At 48.3% G+C, this 20,842-nt stretch overlaps 2 protein-coding genes across 5 annotated transcripts in view; one reads left to right on the top strand and one right to left on the bottom strand.

Moving 5' to 3' along the window:
- Positions 1-20,842, bottom strand: part of LOC130297764 (cytochrome c oxidase assembly protein COX11, mitochondrial) — a 172,630-nt gene that overhangs the window by 63,493 nt on the left and 88,295 nt on the right. The gene's annotated exons all lie outside the window — the stretch shown is intronic.
- TOM1L1 (target of myb1 like 1 membrane trafficking protein) overlaps positions 1-20,842 on the top strand; it is an 81,589-nt gene that overhangs the window by 16,626 nt on the left and 44,121 nt on the right. For 2 of the 3 annotated variants that reach the window (XM_056550624.1, XM_056550622.1), the window contains exons 2-3: positions 17,685-17,769; positions 20,169-20,247. In XM_056550624.1, coding sequence (XP_056406599.1) covers positions 17,685-17,769; positions 20,169-20,247 — 164 coding nt within the window. Of the gene's footprint in view, positions 1-17,194; positions 17,560-17,684; positions 17,770-20,168; positions 20,248-20,842 lie in introns of those variants that run through there. The other variant, XM_056550625.1, reaches the window with a different exon arrangement.

Here is a 20,842-nt window from a genome sequence, read left to right as displayed (position 1 = left end):
GTGGTGCTCTCATAAACTACAGTCCAGTGTTACATAAACCAATAAATAATTATAGAAAAATAGGCACTCACCCAATTAAAACGTAGCCTTTAATTATTCATACTTAAAAAATGCTCTCATGGTAATGAAACAAAAACAGACCCGGCAGCCGCCGGGTCTGTTTTTGTTCCATTACCATGAGTGCGTTTTTAGTGTCAACAATGAAAGGCTACTTTTTTACTTTTTAACTGGGTGAGTGCCTATTTTGCTATCAATATTTCTTGGTTTACTGTTTTAAGCTGGTATAACCTAGAACCTTGATATTAAAAATATATCCGGTAAACATATGTGTCTACAGGGCAGGTTACTCCTAACTCCTAAATAATACTGTATTCTCTTATACTGAATCTAATGTTAGTCGACTGTGTTGTTCCTGCATCTGAGAAAATGAAAACTAGCCACGAAATCCCACATCCAGCCGGCCTTGTCTCTCCGAGCAAAAACAAATAAACGCCGATCGGTTTTATATTACTTTATGGCACAGAGATATGAAATTTCTCATCTTTCATTTTGTCTCCTGTGTTTGTACATATTTAGACCTTTCAGGTGTCTCAGTGGTTTGTGACTTTTGAAAAATAGAACTATTTTCTGATATTAGGAAACATTCTCTCTCGTGTTTCTCTCTGATGATGGAAATTCTGCCAATTTATTTTTGAAATTATTAGGTGTGAGTTTTTGTAAGGCCAGGGCTTATTCCACAACACATATAAAGGTTGCAGAATCTCAAAGCTAATAAATGTAAATGTGGTCACATTGCAGCACACAAGTTTCTTGGTTCTGGCACCATATTCATGTACTGAGCTTTGTTCTGGAACCATATTCATGAACTGAGATTGGTTCTGGCACCATATTCATGTACTGAGCTTGGTTGTGGCACCATATTCATAAACTGAGCTTGATTCTAGAACCATATTCATGTACTGAGCTTGATTCTGGAACTATATTCATGTACTGAGTCTGGTTCTGGAACCATATTCATGTACTGAGTCTGGTTCTGGAACCATACTCATGTACTGAGCGTCGTTCTGGAACCATATTCATGTACTGAGCTTGGTTTTGAAACCATATTCATGCATTGAGCTTGGTTCTGAAACCATATTCATGTACTGAGCATGGTTCTGGAACCATATGCATGTACTGAGCTTGGTTCTGGAACCATATTTATGTACTGAGCTTGGTTATGGCATCAGATTCATGAACTGAGCTTAGTTTTGGCACCATATTCATGACCTGAGCTTAGTTCTGACACTGGATTCATGTTCTGGGCTTGATTCTGGAATCATATTCATAAACTGAGCTTGATTCTGGAATCATATTCATGAACTGGGCTTAGTTCTGGCAATATATTCATTTTCTGAGCTTAGTTCTTAAAAAAAACATATTTATGAACTAAGCTTAGTGCTTGAACCCTATTTATGAACTGAGCTTGGTTCTGAAACCATATTCATGTACTGAGCTTGGTTCTGGCACCATATTGATTAACTAAGCTTGGTTCTTGAACTGTATTTATGCATTGAGCTTGGATCTGGAACCAGATGCATTAAATGGGTTTAGTTCTGGCATCATATTTATGTACTGAGCTGAGATTTGTCAACTGAGCTTAGTTCTGGCACAATGTTCATGAACTGGGCTAATAAAAGTGAATATGTTCGTATTGCAGCACACAAGTGACCAAGAATCCAATCCAGATGGGTTTCTGGCAAGTATTAGTCATGGCAACTTATATGTCGCACCTCAACCACATTAACAGACAGGAGATGCAAACCACATGTGTGCAGGGGCCTATAGACAAGACAGCTCCATCACCTCAAAGTAGACCTATGCCTATATATAATTCATTTATTTTTTGAGATGCTGATGTACTTGTATCTATAAAAAGCGCAAGGGTATCACATAAAAAGTTCATAAGGATGTGGTCTATCACAAGTCCTTCTCCGAAAGGAGAAAGAGCCCCCTACGGACCAGAAGGCTCCGCAAGGGTCCAGGATCAACGTTCTTCCTTTGCCAAAACACCAGGAGGACCAGCAATGCTCTCAGCTTCCACCTGGAATTTAACCCAAGCTCTAGCTGGAGAGCCCTAAAACTAGGCATGGACCCAGGGGTTGCAGGAAGGTAAGGAAAGTAAAGGTCATATACCCCCCCCTCCACCTTAAACCTCCATAGGAACACACAGAAGGGTGCCGCACCCTGAAAAAAGTCTTTGTAACGAAAACAAACACACAAAGTGGACACAGTGACAAGAAAGTGTAAATAAATAAATAAATAAATAAAATGTAGACTGTGCAAATGAGCCGGACATCTGGCCGGATCTATAAAAATTCATCATAACAAACCAGCAGCCAGACCGGGAAGTTAGAGGTGAGTGCTCAGAAGGGTGAAAGTGAAGTGCATGCAATGTGCGTCCACTCAAGTGGGGTCCTATGCCTAGTGAGTTTCGGCACCCTGGGGTTACCACTCCCTGGGCACTTCTGCACTTCGGCTCTTATCCTACCCGAAACCTTTGGGTCAGATCTGGAAGTCCAGGCTACCCTGGGGTCATCACAACTAACAGAACAGACACAACTCGACCTTAGCCAATAGGCCTTCCTTAAAGGAGTACTTAGCTACTCAGCGTTTGGAACAAACTGTTCCAAATGCTGGACCCAGCACCAGGAGCTCGTGACGTAATAGCCCCGCCTCCCTCATGACGTCACACCCCAAACCTCAATGCAAGTCTATGGGAGGGGGCGTGACGGCTGTTTTCCTGACTTATGTATACAGTGAGCTTGATGTAATGTGCTTAGTTCTGGTTTTGGTTCTGAGAATACAACCTAACTGAATGGGCTGCCAAAGCCTATGATTCTGAATGTGCACATAGAGGTGTATGAGTAATGGATAAGTGTGTCTATCAGTGTCAGCTCTATCTGTATACTGCTGCTGCTATCTCTATGGGATAAGGATATATAGTAGTTATACACCTCCCCTCCATCTCCATCTGTATACTGCTGCTATCTCTATGGGATCAGGATATATAGTAGTTATACACCTCCCTTCCATCTCTATCTGTATACTGCTGCTATCTCTATGGGATCAGGATATATAGTAATTATACACCTTTCCTCCAGCTCTATCTGTATACTGCTGCTGCTATCTCTATGGGATCAGGATAAATAGTAGTTATACACCTCCTCTGCGGCTCTATCTGTATACTGCTGCTGTTATCTCTATGGGATCAGGATATATAGTAGTTAAACCCCTCCCCCAGCTCTATCTGTATACTGCTGCTGTTATCTCTATGGGATCAGGATATATAGTAGTTATACACCTCCCCTCCAGCTCTATCTGTATACGGCTGCTCTCTCTATGGGATCAGGATATATAGTAGTTATACACCTCCCCTCCAGCTCTATCTGTATACTGCTGCTGCTGTCTCATGGCTTATTATATAATTTTTTCTATAAAGTTTTCTAAATACCATCCACTTTGCTGCCTCTGATTTCCTGTATGAAAATTCCAATGTGTAATATTTGTGGTGCTTACACTACTTGCGATCCTATCCTTACAGCATTTTTTCATGTTTGCTTTATACCTTTACACATTTGCCAACATTTGATGCCTAATGATGTCCCCCGAGAGCTCATCATGTTTTAATGGGTCGTAATTTTGCATACGGTATAACAGGAAGGGCGGCAATGTAGATTGTCGAGCTCCTGGTGTAACCAGGGTGAAGTCCAAGTGTCAGGCGCGATACGGGATTATCAGGCGGCCATAGAACTCAAGGCTTTGTGAAAGTACTACATCGCCATGGAAACCACGTCCGGGGTCAGAGGGCAGGTGGGAAAGCCGCAGGGGAGATATAATCCGCACCATCAGATCACTGCTGAATACAAGGCAATGCGGGGCAGGCACAGATCCTACAGTCATGTGGCCGTGCACAGAAATACATTAGAAAAGGACTAGAAAAACAAGAAAAACAATATTCTCTATGAAAAATAATACAGTAACACGATCGATGTTATATTTCAAAACAATGGATCTGAACTTTGAACCGTTTGTGCTGCGTTTCCACCAGACATGATGCTGCCCCCACCATGATCACTGTAGGGATGGTATTGGGCAGGTGATGGGCAGTACCTGGTTTCCCCCAGATATGATGCTGTCCCCATCATGATCACTGTAAGGATGGTATTGGGCAGGTGATGGGCAGTACCTGGTTTCCCCCAGACATGATGCTGCCCCCACCATGATCACTGTAGGGATGGTATTGGGCAGGTGATGGGCAGTGCCTGGTTTCCCCCAGACATGATGCTGTCCCCACCATGATCACTGTAGGGATGGTATTGGGCAGGTGATGGGCAGTGCCTGGTTTCCTCCATACATGATGCTGCCCCCACCATGATCACTGTAGGGATGGTATTGGGCAGGTGATGGGCAGTACCTGGTTTCCTGCAGACATGATGCTGCCCCCACCATGATCACTGTAGGGATGGTATTGGGCAGGTGATGGGCAGTGCCTGGTTTCCTGCAGACATGATGCTGCCCCCACCATGATCACTGTAGGGATGGTATTGGGCAGGTGATGAGCAGTGCCTGGTTTCCTCCAGACATGATGCTGCCCCCACCATGATCACTGTAGGGATGATATTGCGCAGGTCATGGGCAGTGCCTGGATTCCTCCAGACATGATGCTGCCCCCACCATGATCACTGTAGGGATGGTATTGGGCAGGTGATGGGCAGTGCCTGGTTTCCTCCAGACATGATGCTGCCCCCACCATGATCACTGTAGGGATGGTATTGGGCTGGTGATGGGCCGTACCTGGTTTCCTCCAGACATGATGCTGCCCCCACCATGATCACTGTAGGGATGGTATTTGGCAGGGGATGGGCAGTGCCTGGTCTCCCCCAGACATGATGCTGCCCCCACCATGATCACTGTAGGGATGGTATTGGGCAGGTGATGGGCAGTGTCTGGTTTCCCCCAGACATGATGCTGCCCCCACCATGATCACTGTAGGGATGGTATTGGGCAGGTGATGGGCAGTACCTGGTTTCCTCCAGACATGATGCTGCCCCCACCATGATCACTGTAGGGATGGTATTGGGCAGGTGATGGGCAGTGCCTGGTTTCCTCCAGACATGATGCTGCCCCCACCATGATCACTGTAGGGATGGTATTGGGCAGGTGATGGGTAGTGCCTGGTTTCCTCCAGACATGATGCTGCCCCCACCATGATCACTGTAGGGATGGTATTGGGCAGGTGATGGGCAGTGCCTGGTCTCCTCCAGACATGATGTTGCCCCCACCATGATCACTGTAGGGATGGTATTGGGCAGGTGATGGACAGTACCTGGTTTCCTCCCGTCATGATGCTGTCCCCACCATGATCACTGTAGGGATGGTATTGGGCAGGTGATGGGCAGTGCCTGGTTTCCCCCAGACATGATGCTGCTCCCACCATGATCACTGTAGGGATGGTATTGGGCAGGTGATGGGCAGTACCTGGTTTCCTCCAGACATGATGCTGCCCCCACCATGATCACTGTAGGGATGGTATTGGGCAGGTGATGAGCAGTACCTGGTTTCCTCCAGACATGATGCTGCCCCCACCATGATCACTGTAGGGATGGTATTGGGCAGGTGAATGGCAGTGCCTGGTTTCCCCCAGACATGATGCTGCTCCCACCATGATCACTGTAGGGATGGTATTGCGCAGGTCATGGGCAGTGCCTGGATTCCTCCAGACATGATGCTGCCCCCACCATGATCACTGTAGAGATGGTATTGGGCAGGTGATGGGCAGTGCCCGGTTTCCTCCAGACATGATGCTGCCCCCACCATGATCACTGTAGGGATGGTATTGGGCAGGTGATGGGCAGTGCCCGGTTCCCCCAGACATGATGCTGTCCCCATCATGATCACTGTAGAGATGGTATTGGGCATGTGATGGGCAGTGCCTGGTTTCCTGCAGACATGATGCTGCCCCCACCATGATCACTGTAGGGATGGTATTGGGCAGGTGATGGGCAGTGCCTGGTTTCCTCCTGACATGATGCTGCCCCCACCATGATCACTGTAGAGATGGTATTGGGCAGGTGATGGGCAGTGCCTGGTTTCCTCCAGACATGATGCTGCCCCCACCATGATCACTGTAGGGATGGTATTGGGCAGGTGATGGGCAGTGCCTGGTTTCCTCCAGACATAATGCTGCCCCCACCATGATCACTGTAGGGATGGTATTGGACAGGTGATGGGCAGTGCCTGGTTTCCTCCAGACAGGATGCTGCCCCCACCATGATCACTGTAAGGATGGTATTGGGCAGGTGATGGACAGTACCTGGTTTCCTCCAGTCATGATGCTGCCCCCACCATGATCACTGTAGGGATGGTATTGGGCAGGTGATGGGCAGTGCCTGGTTTCCTCCAGACATGATGCTGCCCCCACCATGATCACTGTAGGGATGGTATTGGGCAGGTGATGGGCAGTGCCTGGTTTCCCCCAGACATGATGCTGCTCCCACCATGATCACTGTAGGGATGGTATTTGGCAGGTGATGGGCAGTGCCTGGTTTCCCCCAGACATGATGCTGCCCCCACCATGATCACTGTAGGGATGGTATTGGGCAGGTGATGGGCAGTGCCTGGTTTCCTCCAGACATGATGCTGCCCCCACCATGATCACTGTAGGGATGGTATTGGGCAGGTGATGGGCAGTGCCTGGTTTCTTTCAGACATGATGCTGCCCCCACCATGATCACTGTAGGGTCTGAATACTTATGTCCATGTCAAAATCTGAAAGGATCTGAAAACTTTCTTAATGCATTATATAGCCAGATCACGTGACACCTGCCATCAGTTTCATGCTTCCTATACTTTCCTCTTGGAAATTGTGGGATGTATTCAGGTGTGGTACATATCCATGATATCCTTAACACTGGACTGGAGTCATGTGACTTGTCCCCAGGGCCTGGCTCTGCACATGCTCCTAGGTCGGTGTTCCACCCTTATTTACTCCCAGTTTTACTTTCAGATGTGAACTTTGAACTCTGGAGCTCCGCTACTCCATTCTTGGCATTACATCACATTACAGATATCTGCCAGCAGTGTCATGGTCCCATGATTTACACATAGATAAGCTTAAGAAAAGCATAGCAAACAAGTTCATGCATCAGTAATAGTCACATGTAGCAGAGCTGAGGGTGTCAAAATAGCTGAGCTGAACCCTTTGACCTATTATTTGCATTATTTATAGCATATAATAGAATTGCAGGTGCAAAAAAATGACAAACTCAGCTCAGCAATAGGGCTACCTGGGCTTTAAAGGGGTACTCCCGTGGAGAACACATTTTTTAAATCAACTGATGCCAGAAAGTTAAACAGATTTGTAAATTACTTCTTTTTAAAAATCTTAATCCCTCCAGTACTTATCAGCTGCTGTATTATACAGAGGAAGTTCTTTTCTTTTTGATTTTCTTTTCTGTCTGTCCACATTGCTCTCTGCTGACACCTCTGTCCATGACAGGAACTGTCCAGAGCAGGAGAAAATCCCCATAGCAAATCTCTCCTGCTCTGGACAGATCCTGACATGGACAGAGGTGTCAGCAGAGAGCACTGTGGTCAGACTGGAAAGAAATTTAAAAAGAAAAAAACTTGCTCTGTTGTATACAGCAGTTGATAAGTACTGGAAGGATTAAGATTTTTTAATAGAGGTAATTTACAATTTAATAGAAGTAATTTACAGTTTAACTTTCTGGCACCAGTTGATTAAAAAAAATGTTTTCCACTGGAGTACCCCTTTAACCTAACAATTTCTCCTCATTCAGAGTATATGCACACTCAGCTGAGACAAACATGCATGTATATGGGGAATCGGTAAAGACAGCTATCTAACATGTATGGCCAGCTTTAGCCTATGCTCACATGACCGATGCCTAGTCTTGAATTTCTGTGTGTGCAGCAGATCCAAAAAACATCTATTTCTGTGTGAAAACCTTACAGCCTTTGGCATGCTGGGAGTTGTAGTTTTGCAACAATTGGAGGCAAACTGGTTGGGAAACACTGCCCTAAACATTCTCCTTAGACATACCAGCAGGCAGGGGAAGAGGAGATTGTGCAGGGCAGATCAGATGTGTATATGGTGAAAGCATCCAAGTCTGCAGGAAGAGTGGATCACTTTGGCTGTTCACTATTAAAGTGCGGATAGGAGGAAAGTAGACACTGCCATCTGCAGGGGAAGGGGTGAAACTCGGAAGTGTGAATGGGAGTGTGGAATCCCACTGAAGTCTATTGGGCTTTCATTTGAGGCAGAATTCCGCATGCAAAAATTCTGCTGTGGGAATAGACCCTTAGGCCCAGAGAGGGAAGGGAGAATACCCCCAGCAGTCTCTCCAGGGGGAGCTAGTGGGAAATCACACAGTCCTCAGCCAAAAGACACTTAAAGGGGTACTCTGGTGGAAAAAAAATTTTTTTAAATCAACTGGTGCCAGAAAGTTAAAACAGATTTGTAAATTACTTTTATTAAAACATTTTAATCCTTCCAGTACTTATCAGCTGCTGTGTGCTCCACAGGAGGTTGTGTAGTTATTTTCTTTCTGAGAACAGTGCTCTCTGCTGACACTCTTTTTATTATAAAAATACAAAACTTATCCAATACAACAAAAAACAAGCTTAACCAGCTATAATATAAATCAAAAACAAAACCCTGCCTAACCGGCCAGCCCAGCTTTACAAAGCAAAAAGAAAACAAACAAACAAAAACACACTGACACACATACCAAAAATGAACATAAAAACAGCACAACTTGGCTTAAACATAAACATAAAATTAGCACTACCTGGCTGTAACTCAAACCATCCATACTCGGGGGGGGGTAAAAAAAAAAAAAAAAAAAAAAAAATAAATAATAATTATAAAAATAAAGAAATAAATAAATAAAAATAAACAGCACAACTTGGCTTAAACATAAACATAAAATTAGCACTACCTGGCTGTGACTCAAAACCATCCATACTCGGGAAACAAAACAAAAGGGGAAAATAAATAAATAAAAAATATAAAAATTAAAAATCTAAATAAATAAACAAAAACACATAACACAACAACTGGTCCGACTGCCATAACTATAATATGAGACAATATAAAACGATGTAGATACAAAACCAAATAGATACAAAATCACTAATAGAAATGAATAAATTATAGTATATAAACATAAATATATGCACCCTATTTACAGAAACCTACAAAAAAAAAAAAAAAAAAAAAAAAAAAAAAAAAAAAAAAAAAAAAAATACAGGAAATCCCTACACTCGAACTGTGCCCTCACCCACACCACCCCTCCTGCACATGGGTCAGAGTCCATACCGTTCCTCTACAGTTTACAAAGTTCTGTCCTTAACTGACCCATGTCAGGTCCCCCAAAAACACGAAAACACACCACCACCCACAAATACACCCTCCCCACCTAGCACTCCACCCAACCAACTTATACACAAACTTATACATACTAACTAACAGACACTGAACCACAACCCACTTTAGGCCCAAGTTTGGTCGCCTGTAAGCCCTTCATGCCATATCAGCTTAAAACAAAACAAAAAAGCTAGCGTGCACATGCATTAGCCCACCACCAGAAAGAAGGATGGCAGACTTGATACACCAAAATAATTTTTAACTCTTTTCCTAACTCCCCCTACAATTCTCCCTAATTCTATCCCTCCATTAAAGCTAACCCTACTCTCACCCTATCTCTATCCCTATCACACTTCCCCTATCCAAAATAAAGGTACTCTACCCAAAAGATCTAGTACCTAGGGCACATCAAAAGAAAACCCTCTCCACAGGAGAGAAGCCCTACTGGTACCAAGACTGCCATACTCCAAAGACCTGATCTTCCCGAGGTCACCGGTGATATTCCTACAGACCTCCACCTCGGAGAGGATTTTCTGCTGGGTCGACACTAAACACCGTGCATTCCACGTGTAGTACCTAACCACTAAACTAACTAAGAATAAAGTGCCCCGGTCTCGGCCACCCAGTGTCCTGAATGCCCCATAAGCCCACTCTGGATAGGTAAGGCCGGCAAGTTGACTCCAGCCGATGGAAGCGCCCACCCGGTTGTAAACCCTTATATTAAAGGGACAATGAAGCAGGAAATGGTCCATGCTTTCCAGCGTGTCCCCACACTCTTCTCGGGGACATCCCCGGTCATCAGAGTTCCTGCACTTCAGGTTGTCCCTTACATATAGCTTCCCCTGAAAGCAGCGCCAGGCCAAGTCCCAAAACTTCTGGGGGATCCTTTTCATGTTTAAAAGGTACAACCCCACCCTCAGATCCCGACCTGGGCAGTCCCTGAGTGCCAGAGGCCTCTGGAAGTGGGTCAACAGAACCCGTTTGTCAAGGAACTGCCTTGACTGGGTCCTGATCTCCCACACTCCCAGACCCCACCGACGTATCGCCTTCAGAGTCGGGGTAGCGTAAGCCGGAAGATATCCATGGGGCGTACGGAGGTCCTTCACTTGCCCTCCTGTCTCCCATTCCTGGAAGAAAGGCCGAAACCATTCCCTGCAGGAGAGTACCCACGGAGGAGCCCTCTCTGACCAGAGGTTTGAGATGTTAGCTTTTAAAAAGGTGTTTGTTAAGAACACCACAGGGTTTACCATAGATAAACCCCCTAGTCTCCTCGTGCGGTACGTAACCTCCCTCTTGACTAGGTTCATCCTGTTCCCCCATAACAGTTGAAAAAACAGGCTGTAGATCCTAGTGTAGTAAGCCTCTGGCAAGATACATACGCTGCCCAGATAGATAAACAAGGGGAGCAGGTACGATTTGATCAGGTGTACCCTTTCCCTGAGGGTCAAAGACCAACCCTTCCACTGGTCCACCTTCTGAGTGGCATCCTGGAGCTTACCATCCCAGTTTTTGGTGGGATAATCATCCTGGCCAAATGTGATGCCTAAGACTTTTGCTGATTCTTGGGGCCCTGGAAGGGTGTCCGGGAGATCAAACGTGGGATCCCCCCCTCCCAGCCAGAGACTCTCACACTTATCCCGGTTGATCTTAGACCCGGATGCCTCCGAGTAGCGTTCCACCTCCGACATCACCACATCAACCCCCTCTCTCGAGGAGACGAAAATAGTGACATCGTCGGCGTACGCCACTACCCCCTGGATGGCCCCCGGCTCCGCCAAACTCATCCCGACTCCCACCAACGGTCCGCAACTCACCCTCCTAAGGAAGGGATCGATCGCGAACACATATAACAGCGGGCTCAAAGGACAACCCTGACGGACTCCAGACCCCACTCCAAAAGAGTGGCCAGACCACCCGTTCACCAGTGGGAAACTCTCTGCCCCTGCATACAAGATCTTAAGCCAATTAACAAAAGTACTCGGTAAGCCATATCTCAGGAGGACGGACCAGAGGTACTCGTGGTTCACCCGATCAAATGCTTTGGCCTGATCCAAGGACAGCAAGTACCCCTTCCAGAAACCCGCACTACTCCGCTCCACTGCCTCCCTGACACTAAGGACAGCACTTAAGGTGCTTCGGCCTGGAACAGTGCAGTGCTGGGCCCCCGAAAGGAGCCGGGGTGCAAACTTCACCAGCCGATTAAACAGTATCTTGGCCAGAAGCTTCCTGTCCGTATTGAGAAGAGCTATGGGTCTCCAATTCTCAATACGGCTGGGATCTTTACCCTTTGAGAGAAGAATCAGGGCTGACCTCCTCATTGACTTTGGCAGAGTGCCCGAGGAGAGACACTCATTGAATACCTCAGTCAAGAGGGGAGCTAAAGACTCCTTAAAGGTCCTGTACCACTCAGATGTTAAGCCATCCGGACCTGGTGACTTCTTGGGGGCAAGCCCCTCGATCGCCAGTCTCACTTCCTCTTCCCTGATCTCTTCTGCCAAAACGCCAAGAGAGGGGTCTACCCCTGGCTCAGGAATGGTTTCAGCCAGGAAACCCGACATCACATCCCGATCCAGATCCTTCCTTCCCAAGAGGTGAGAGTAGAAGGATCTGACGATCTCCAAGATCCCTGATCTGGACCGATTCAGAGATCCTGTACTATCAATCAGTCCTGAAATGACTTTACTACTCACTGACATCTTACAGTTTCTGTAAGGGTCGGGCGAGCGGTACTTCCCGAAATCCCTCTCAAAAACCAAAGATGCGTGCCTATCGTACTGACACCTCATCAGCAAGGACTTCACTCTGGAGATATCCTCTCGGCTACCTCCAGTCGAGACAAGAAGCTCGAGTTTCCTCCTCAGACCCTGATACAGGCGATACCTGTTCAGGGACCTGAGGCTCGAGAGCTGGCGGAAGAACCCCGCAACCCGCTTCTTGAATATCTCCCACCACTCTGACTTACTACTACATAGGCCCAGTAAAGGTACCTGACTCTGAAGAAAATCCTCAAAGGACTGTCTTATCTCCGCTTCCTCCAGGAGGGACGAATTCAGCTTCCAATAACCTTTTCCCATCCGGGGGGTTTCTGAAACATTCAGGGAAAACAAAATCATACAGTGATCGGAGAACTCCACCTCAACCACGGACACTGCAGAAGAGACGGCTTCCTCCTTTAAATAAAACCTATCTATCCTAGACCTGCGACTACCTTGATGATAGGTGAAACCCGCGTGGCCCGAGGGGCTCCGGATGTGGGCATCCTCTAGGCGAGCTTCTCTAGCTATGCTAATCAGCGCCACACTATCGCAAGTCAGCGGACTATTGGAGCCTCTCCTATCTTGGGACCTCGTGACATTATTGAAGTCCCCTCCAAAGATCACCTGCCGACTCGTAAAAAGAAAGGGCTTAATCCTCATAAAGAGATCTTTACGGCCCCGCTTACTTTGCGGGGCGTATATGTTAATGAGCCGGAGCTCTTGTCCCTTCATGAAGACATCTAAGATCAGGCACCTCCCCATTTCTAATTCAATAACCCGTCGGCATTCAACAGGAGCGGTAAAAAGGACCGCCACCCCACTATACGGCTCAGCCGCAAGAGACCAGTGGGAGGGACCGCGCCTCCACTCTCTTCTGGCTTTTACCAGAGAGGCTAGATCTGACAACCTGGTCTCCTGTAAAAAGAAAATGTCGGCTTCAACGCGGCCAAGAAAATCAAAGGCTGCGAATCTAGCCGTATCCGACTTTATGCTGGCACAATTAATAGATGCCAGCGTCAATGGGGTGAGTGCCGCCATACAGGGTGATTAAATTAGACGGCCACACCCTTTACTTTTGTTTTCCCTTCTTTTTTGCCCCCTCATCCCCCGAAGAAGACGAGAGGGCAGGACCACTCTTGGATCTTTTTTTCGATTCAGATAGATCCATATTATCCCCGTCTCCGTCCGGCCCCGGTCTAGCCCTGCCCTCTGAGGAAGGTGCCTCAATAGGACAGGGCCCAGTTCCTCCCAGAGGCTCTTTCTCCCTAGGCACCTCGCCCTCACCCCCCCCAGCCAAGGAGGGGGAGGAGATGGTATCGAGGACGAGGTACCGGTTTGACAGGTCAACCAGAGGGGGGGCAGTCAGGCTTCCGTTTTGAACCTGGCCCGTAGTACAAGGAACAGAGGGCTCTGACCTCTTCTTTCTCCCTTTCCTTTTGCCCTTGTCTTTCTTTTTAGGCCTCTCCCCACTCTCCTCATCCACACTTTCATAGTGGGAGGAATCGGAAGGGTCGGCCATATTGCCTTCCTCTCTGTGAAGCCTCCTGATCTCCCCATCCAGCACATCCTCCTCCAGGGCTTCAGCGGTTACAGGGCCGCATTCAGGAGCAGAGGCCAGAGCTACCCCCGTCACCTGGGCACTCTCCAGCTCCCTACTCCTTCTACGATTTTCCTCCCGCCTTAGTTTGGCGGGGCCCTTTTTCCTCCTCACGAGCCCTGTTGCACCCCCATCCCTGCCCATACCCTCCCCGGCCGAGGCAACTTCACAGCTCTCCTCAGCCGGAGCGGCCGCTGCACGGGCGAAGGCGCTAGGACAACGGCTAAATGGGTGCCCAAGGACACCACACAGGTGGCACCGGATCTGCCTACAGGATGCGGCCAGATGTCCCACCCCACCACACAAAGCGCAGACCTGTACAGTACAGGCTGCACTAAAGTGGGTGGGGCTGCCACACCTGTGACAGACCTTAGGCTGCCCCTGGTAGAAGACCTGGATCCTATCACGTCCAAGGAAGGCGGCTGACGGAATGTGGGCAACCGTACTCCCTGAACGCTTGAGTTTGACGGAAAACGTCCAGGCCCCGGACCAGATCCCGTGCTCATCCAAGTTTTTCTTGGGCATGTCCGTCACATCCCCATACCGTCCGAGCCAGGTCATGATGTCATAACAAGAAAGTGACTCGTTACGGGTCAAAACGGTCACCTTCTTGACAGCATTCTGACGGGAAATCGCCTTTACGGCGAAATCCCGCCAGCCGGGCTCGTTTTTTGCCACTTCGTAATTCGACCAGAAGAGTTCGAGCCCCTCCGGCCGAACGAAACTGACGTCAAACTCAGACGATCCGTAGGGGTGAATCAGGGCAAAGATGTCACTCGCCCTGAATTCCATCTGAAGGAGGAGCTCAACCACTTTAGCGCGAGGTGGGCACGCATCCTCGCCCCTCCAAATCAGACGGACCACATTCCTACGGTTATTGTCCTGCCCGGTTGTCGGGAGGGACCAGACCACCTCCCCATTCCGCTCTCGGAAAGCCCCCAAACCGTGCCTCTCTATCCAGAAAGACAGGTCGACCTCACCCCTTCCCTCTACCTGGATCGACCTGTCACCCCTGCGTAGAGCCTCCAGGAGGCGCTGTTGCAAATGGCCCCCAGGGCCGGACGGAGACGGGGACCCCCCTGAACCCCCGGCAGCGACATTAGCATAGCTCCTGGGAGCAGTCACTGCCGGGGGGGCAGCCGGACCAGACCCAGAGCCAGAACCACTTACAACACCATTCACACCACAACTCTCAACCTCTTTATTTCCAGCCATACTATTACCACTCCCATCAACATTCACTCCACTGACACTCCCACATACACTCCTCTCACCCACAACACTACTACACCCATCAATATCACATCCTACATTCTTGTCCTGACTAACAAATTCTGGGCTGGCTGGGACTTGTAGTATGGCTGGCTTTAGTAAAGCCCTTTGTGCTGGCTTAGCCGCTGCTGGGGTCGACGCCGATGGCTTCTCCTTCATGGCTGCTATCACATCCTGATTCTGGGACTGCCCCACCGGGCGCACCCCAGCTCCTCCCACAGCGCCAGCACCTGCTTCACCCGACTTCACAGGCTCTGTGGATAATCCCGGCGCCCGGACACTCCCCCCCCTCACAGGGGAGTGCCTTGCAGTGCCGGTAATGCCCACAGTACTCGGGGAACCGCCCCCCGAGCACCCAGGGGCATAACTCGCGCTGCCCACCATGAGCCCATCCTGCCCCTCCCTACCAGCAGGATGGGCAGGCTTCACATCTATTGCGTCTGCAGCTTTTACTGACGCCATGCTGTATCCCCCATGCTGGCTCCGTTCCACCACAGAAACGGAGTCTGGCAGTTTAGAGGACCCAGCAGCCTGAACCAGCTTTGCAGCTGGCCCAGACTGCTGGAAAGGACGGAACACATAATGCACAGTTTCCTGGGTCTTCTGTTTTTTTGCCTTTCTTTTTACTAATGTGTCATCACACTGGTCATCACCAAATGTAAAATTCTGGAGGTGGGCTGGGGACTCCTGCATCACTATAGCCCTCAGCAATCCCCCAGCCTCACTCTCCACATCATCATCCTCACTATCGCTTAGCGGTAGTGCCACCTGAGCCGGCTCTATGTAGCTGTCCTGAGTCTTAGTGGTCTGGGTGTCACAGGGAGTAGGGTCAGGCAATACATCATCCTCCACAACCTGTACACTTTCCTCCAACTTCTTCTCCTCCACCTCCTCCTCCTTTACACCAACACCACCATCCTCTCTTTCTTCACCGCCACTACTCTCCCCATCATCCACCTCCACCTTACCTGGGGATTTCATGGCGGCAAACCGATCCCGGTTCTCCATCTTCTCCCTGAAGAGACCGCTTCCCTCCAGGATCTCTGCTCTCCTCTCCTCCATCTTTGCAATGTCTTTCTTCAGGGCTGCAATCCTCTTTTTCTGTTCCAGTTTATTCTTTTTGGACCCAGAGCATGCCAGATTCTGGGCTCCACGCAGGTCCTCTCTCATCAACCTAAGCTCCCTACCGCAGCGGTCGTATTCCGCAAACCGTGCGGTCATGCGGGAGCAGTAGGTCTCGCTGGATTCTTCGGGCCCTCTCTCAGCCCACAACTCAATACTTTGCCTCCTCGCCTTCCTTCCACTGGATCTCTGGCTGGCACCCATTGCCGGAGGAGCCGAGCCTGCATTGCTGCAGACTCTGCCAGATCTTCTTCCTCCGGCCGGAAAAATGGCTGTCGCTGTTTTCTCTCCACCCCCCGCCAGCCTGGAAGAACGGGGAGTGGAGGCCAGGGGCTCCATGCAGGGAAAACTCTCCCAAGGAGCCTGCCACACCCCTGGGAAAGGTTGGTGAATCACCTGCTCTGCCTCTGGAACTCTGGAGAAACACAAAAAGGGACACACCCAAAGCTGCTTCACACACAACTGCTCCTGGCTACTGTGTTCCACAGGAAGCGCTCTCTGCTGACATCTCTGTCCATGTCAGGAGCTGTACAGAGCAGGAGAGGTTTGCTATGGGACAGTTACTGACAGTTACTGACACGGACAGAGGCGGTAGCAGAGAGCACTGTGGTCAGACTGGAAAGAACTAAACTACACCACTTTCTGTGGAGCATACAGCAGCTGATAAGAACTGGAAGGATTAAGATGCCTGATCACGGGAGTCCCGCCGCTGGGAACCCCAGGGATCTTGCACGCGGCACCCCGTTTGTAATCAGTCCCCGGAGCGTGTTTGCTCCAGGTCTGATTACTGTCGATCACTGGGCCGGCGGCGTGTGACGTCACGCCTCCGCCCCCGTGTGATAGCTATCACGCCCCCTCCTGTAGGCTTGCATTGAGGGGCGGAGTGTGACATCACACGGGGCGGAGGCGTGACATCACACGCTGTCGGCCCTGTGGTCGCGTGCAAGATCCCATGGGTCCCCAGCGGCGGGACTCCCACGATCAGGCATCTTATCCTCTATCCTTTGGGTAGGGGATAAGATGTCTAAGCACCGGAGAACCCCTTTAACTTTCTGGGGCCAATTTTTCCACCAGAGTTCCCCTTTAAGTGGCTGTAGAACATGTATGCTATACAGGAACTAAACTGTACTGGTACCTGAGAGCTACTGAAGACAATAACATCCTGGACACATAAAGCTCACACCCCGCATGTATTACTGGGAGGGTCAGGCCCACGTGAGAACAGTCTGAAACTAGGAGCAGGTTGCAAATTGTATCTAAGGGATCAGATAATGAATGAAGGAAGAAGATTACAGCCTGAAACTACTAACAACTATGTAACCACAAAGATTTGTAGAAATCATCGCTTCCATATGTGTGTAGCCTTTATGGATTAAATACAGGTATAGGAGCTGTTTGTATGGAAATGCATTATTACAGAATACTGTACCCAAAAACTCAAAGAACTCTTCCCTTTCTTGTAGAGTACTTTTGCTTTTAAAATTAACCGGTAATACATTTGTTATAGAAATTCACACAATTTCCTCAAACAAGTCAGAAGACTGGGGCCAGTTTATGAATATCTGCGATGCCATCAACACCACAGCCGATGGGTGAGTACACAGATGTCTTAAAGGGGAACTCTATCTACAGGACAGGGGGTTTCAGCAAGATAAGTAAATGTGTTTGGACAAAGCTTCACTCTAGGACAATATAGGGTTAAAGGGAAAGTATGATAGATAATTTTTCTGATTTTAGACAGATATTAAAGGGGTACTCCACTGTACAGGCAGCGGGGTAATGACATCATGCCACGCCCCCTCAATGCAAGTCTATGGGAGGGGGCGTGACGGCCGTCACGCCCCCTCCCATAGACTCGCATTGAGTGTGCATGGCCGTGACATCATGAGGGGGCGTGGTCACGACAAAATGTTCTGTATGCTGGGGCAGTGAAGAACCCCTTTAAAACATGTTCTTTATTTCTATCCTGTTTTCTATTTTCTGACTGTAATTTGTTTTATTGCCTTAAGTACATTATTATGGGTTCAGCCATCTTGCCTGAACTGTTTTTAACAGCATTTAGAGATATGCCTTACAGAAAGTGTCATGGACATAGGCAACAATTGACATGAACGGGAAAGGTATCTGGGCATGCTCTGTGACCTTTCAAGAGTTCATTTCACAGAGAGGGGGAGGATGAGCTCTAAGCGTCATCTATCTACTGTAATACTGTACAAGTCAATTCCCGGCGGCCCCCTCCTTATCACCGTAGACATAATAGGAAGTCTCAGCTTAGTTTAAAGGGCTTCTCCTCCCCTAGATATCTTATCCATTATCCAAAGGATAGGGGAAAAGATGTATGATCGGGGGGTCCCACCGCTGGGATCCCTGCGATCTCGGTTGCAGCACTCCAGACATCCGGTGCATGGGGCATACTTTGCTCCTTGCCGGATGACTGGCGATGAGGGGGGGAGACTTGTGATGTCACGGTCACACCCCATTGGTGATTTTACGGCCATGCCCCCTCAATCCAAGTCTATGGGAGGGGGCGTGATGCCTCCTCCCATAGACTTGCATTGAGGGGGCGTGGCTGAGACGTCACAAGCGGGGCGTGGCCATGAAGTCATGAGCCTCTGTCACTGAACCTGACGCTCTAAACGAATGCCGGGTGCAGCACAGAGATTGCGGGGGTCCCACCGGTGGGACCTACACGATCAGACATCTTGTGCCGTATCCTTTGGATAGTGGATAAGATGTCTAGGGGCGGAGTACCCCTTTAAGGCCTAGTGGCCAGAATGGAAACTGCAAGATCTCATCTCTGAACATAATAATAACAAATGTACAGTAGAATCCATTTAACAAAACATTAATGGGACAACATTGATGATAGAGGATTAAATATTCTGGATTATTCTTGATTCGATGCTCCATTATAAGTCGATGGGACAGGTAGACAAAAATCACTAAGAGCCGGGGAGTAAATTGCGGTACCACGTGATTACCCCCGCTCATTCTCCTGACCGGTGGGACTCCGACCGATCAATCTGTAGCCTTAGTTGCGAAACCATATGGCCTTTAAAAATCAAGCAGCGTGTCTCCTACTGCAGTCATTTAGCCAAATGTCCCTCAAACCAACCCCCCACCCTCCCATGGCCAACAATTACAGGCAGTCAAATACATTGGGAGGCAGCGGAGCGTCTCTCAGACAGATCTGACACGGATTACCTCCTGAGTGATAATAAGACTGGACGGGAAGATCAATGTCGTCCAATCTCTGTGTTCCCCGGTGGCAGACGGCACTGGAGGGTCTAGAAAGCCTCATAGACATCAGGCACAAATCTTATTTCATATGGGCCTCAGAAGTGACACCAGTCATTTCCACACGAAGATCATAAAATCATACGCTAAGACCAATAAATCACAAGACGGCAGAACAATAAAGAGGGACACCGACTACATGACCAACCACAACGGCTATAATGACCATTCACAGTTATCTCCAAGAATCACAATATTTATAATAATAACCATAACATTTCTAACATAGGGGCTTATGCATTGGTGTGTGCCCTAAACCCGTGAGTGTATTATTAGGAGCTGAAATGATTCCCTCTGTTTCAGCGATCGGAGAAGAAATAGTTAATCCTAAGGGTTAATTGTATCTTGTATATAAAACTCCTCCTCAGCCTGTTTTGTTATGCCTGATGAAACGGCACAAGCGTGGTGAAACGTGTCGCACTTGTATCCAATAAACCTTCTTCATCTTACCTGACATGTCCATCCTGGTCAGTGCCGTTGTACCCCGTTCCATCCTTCAAAGTCGCTGCTTGCCAGACTACAATGAAGACTTTTTTTGATGCATTTCGACCTGTAGTCGAGCCCTTAGTCATAGCATATATCACTGGTTGGCTCTCCGGGGTCGTCGTGTTTAGGCGACTTTAGTATCAGTTCAGTTTCGACTTGGATTTGTAGCCTTTCACTATAAAATAATATACACAATTTTCTGTTTTAGGCCCCGGGAAGCAGTCAAAGCTTTAAAAAAAAGAATAAGCAAAAACTACAATCAGAAAGAAGTCAGGTATTCACTTTCTGTAAGTATCACTTACACCTAAAGGTATATAATGATTTATACTTTACAGCACAGGGGTTGTCAACTATTTTACAGCACAGGGGTTGTCAACTGATTTGTAAATCCCTTTAGTTACCAAAAATGACTCCTTTTCCCAGGAAAAAGCTCAAAAGTCTTTGCCACAACGTGTCCCACTGACTGTTGTTAGGCTCAGTCTGTTTCAGAGAGACCAAGACAGAACTCACAAGCGGGGGCAGGGCTTAGCTAGTGCTATGTGCAGGAGACAGAGAGCCTGGGCTGTGTAACTGGAATCTGTTATCTTGTCTGCCTACTCTAGGTGTTTCATATTGTCCCTGAAAGGTAAATCAAAGCTTCATTCCAAGTCCTGACCACCAATAAAGCTATAGGTAGCTGTCCCTTGTGCTCTTACTACTGTATGTGCACAGTGCTGCCTCCTGAATGTAATCCCCGCTACCCTCTCTTTAGCTCATCATCAGCAGCGGTAGCTTCTGTGGTTCATTTATCAGGCTTCTGTACCAGTACGTCTAGTCTCCTAGACTGCACAGTGGACACTTGCATGTGCTCAGCAGGAACCCTCGCAGGTTGTTGTGGCCCAA

This window comes from Hyla sarda, chromosome 13 (genome assembly GCF_029499605.1).
Source record: "Hyla sarda isolate aHylSar1 chromosome 13, aHylSar1.hap1, whole genome shotgun sequence".
In the NCBI taxonomy this organism is placed as follows: domain Eukaryota; kingdom Metazoa; phylum Chordata; class Amphibia; order Anura; family Hylidae; genus Hyla; species Hyla sarda.
The sequence above is the reverse complement of the archived record's forward strand: the minus strand, read 5'-3'. Positions and strand labels throughout refer to the sequence as shown.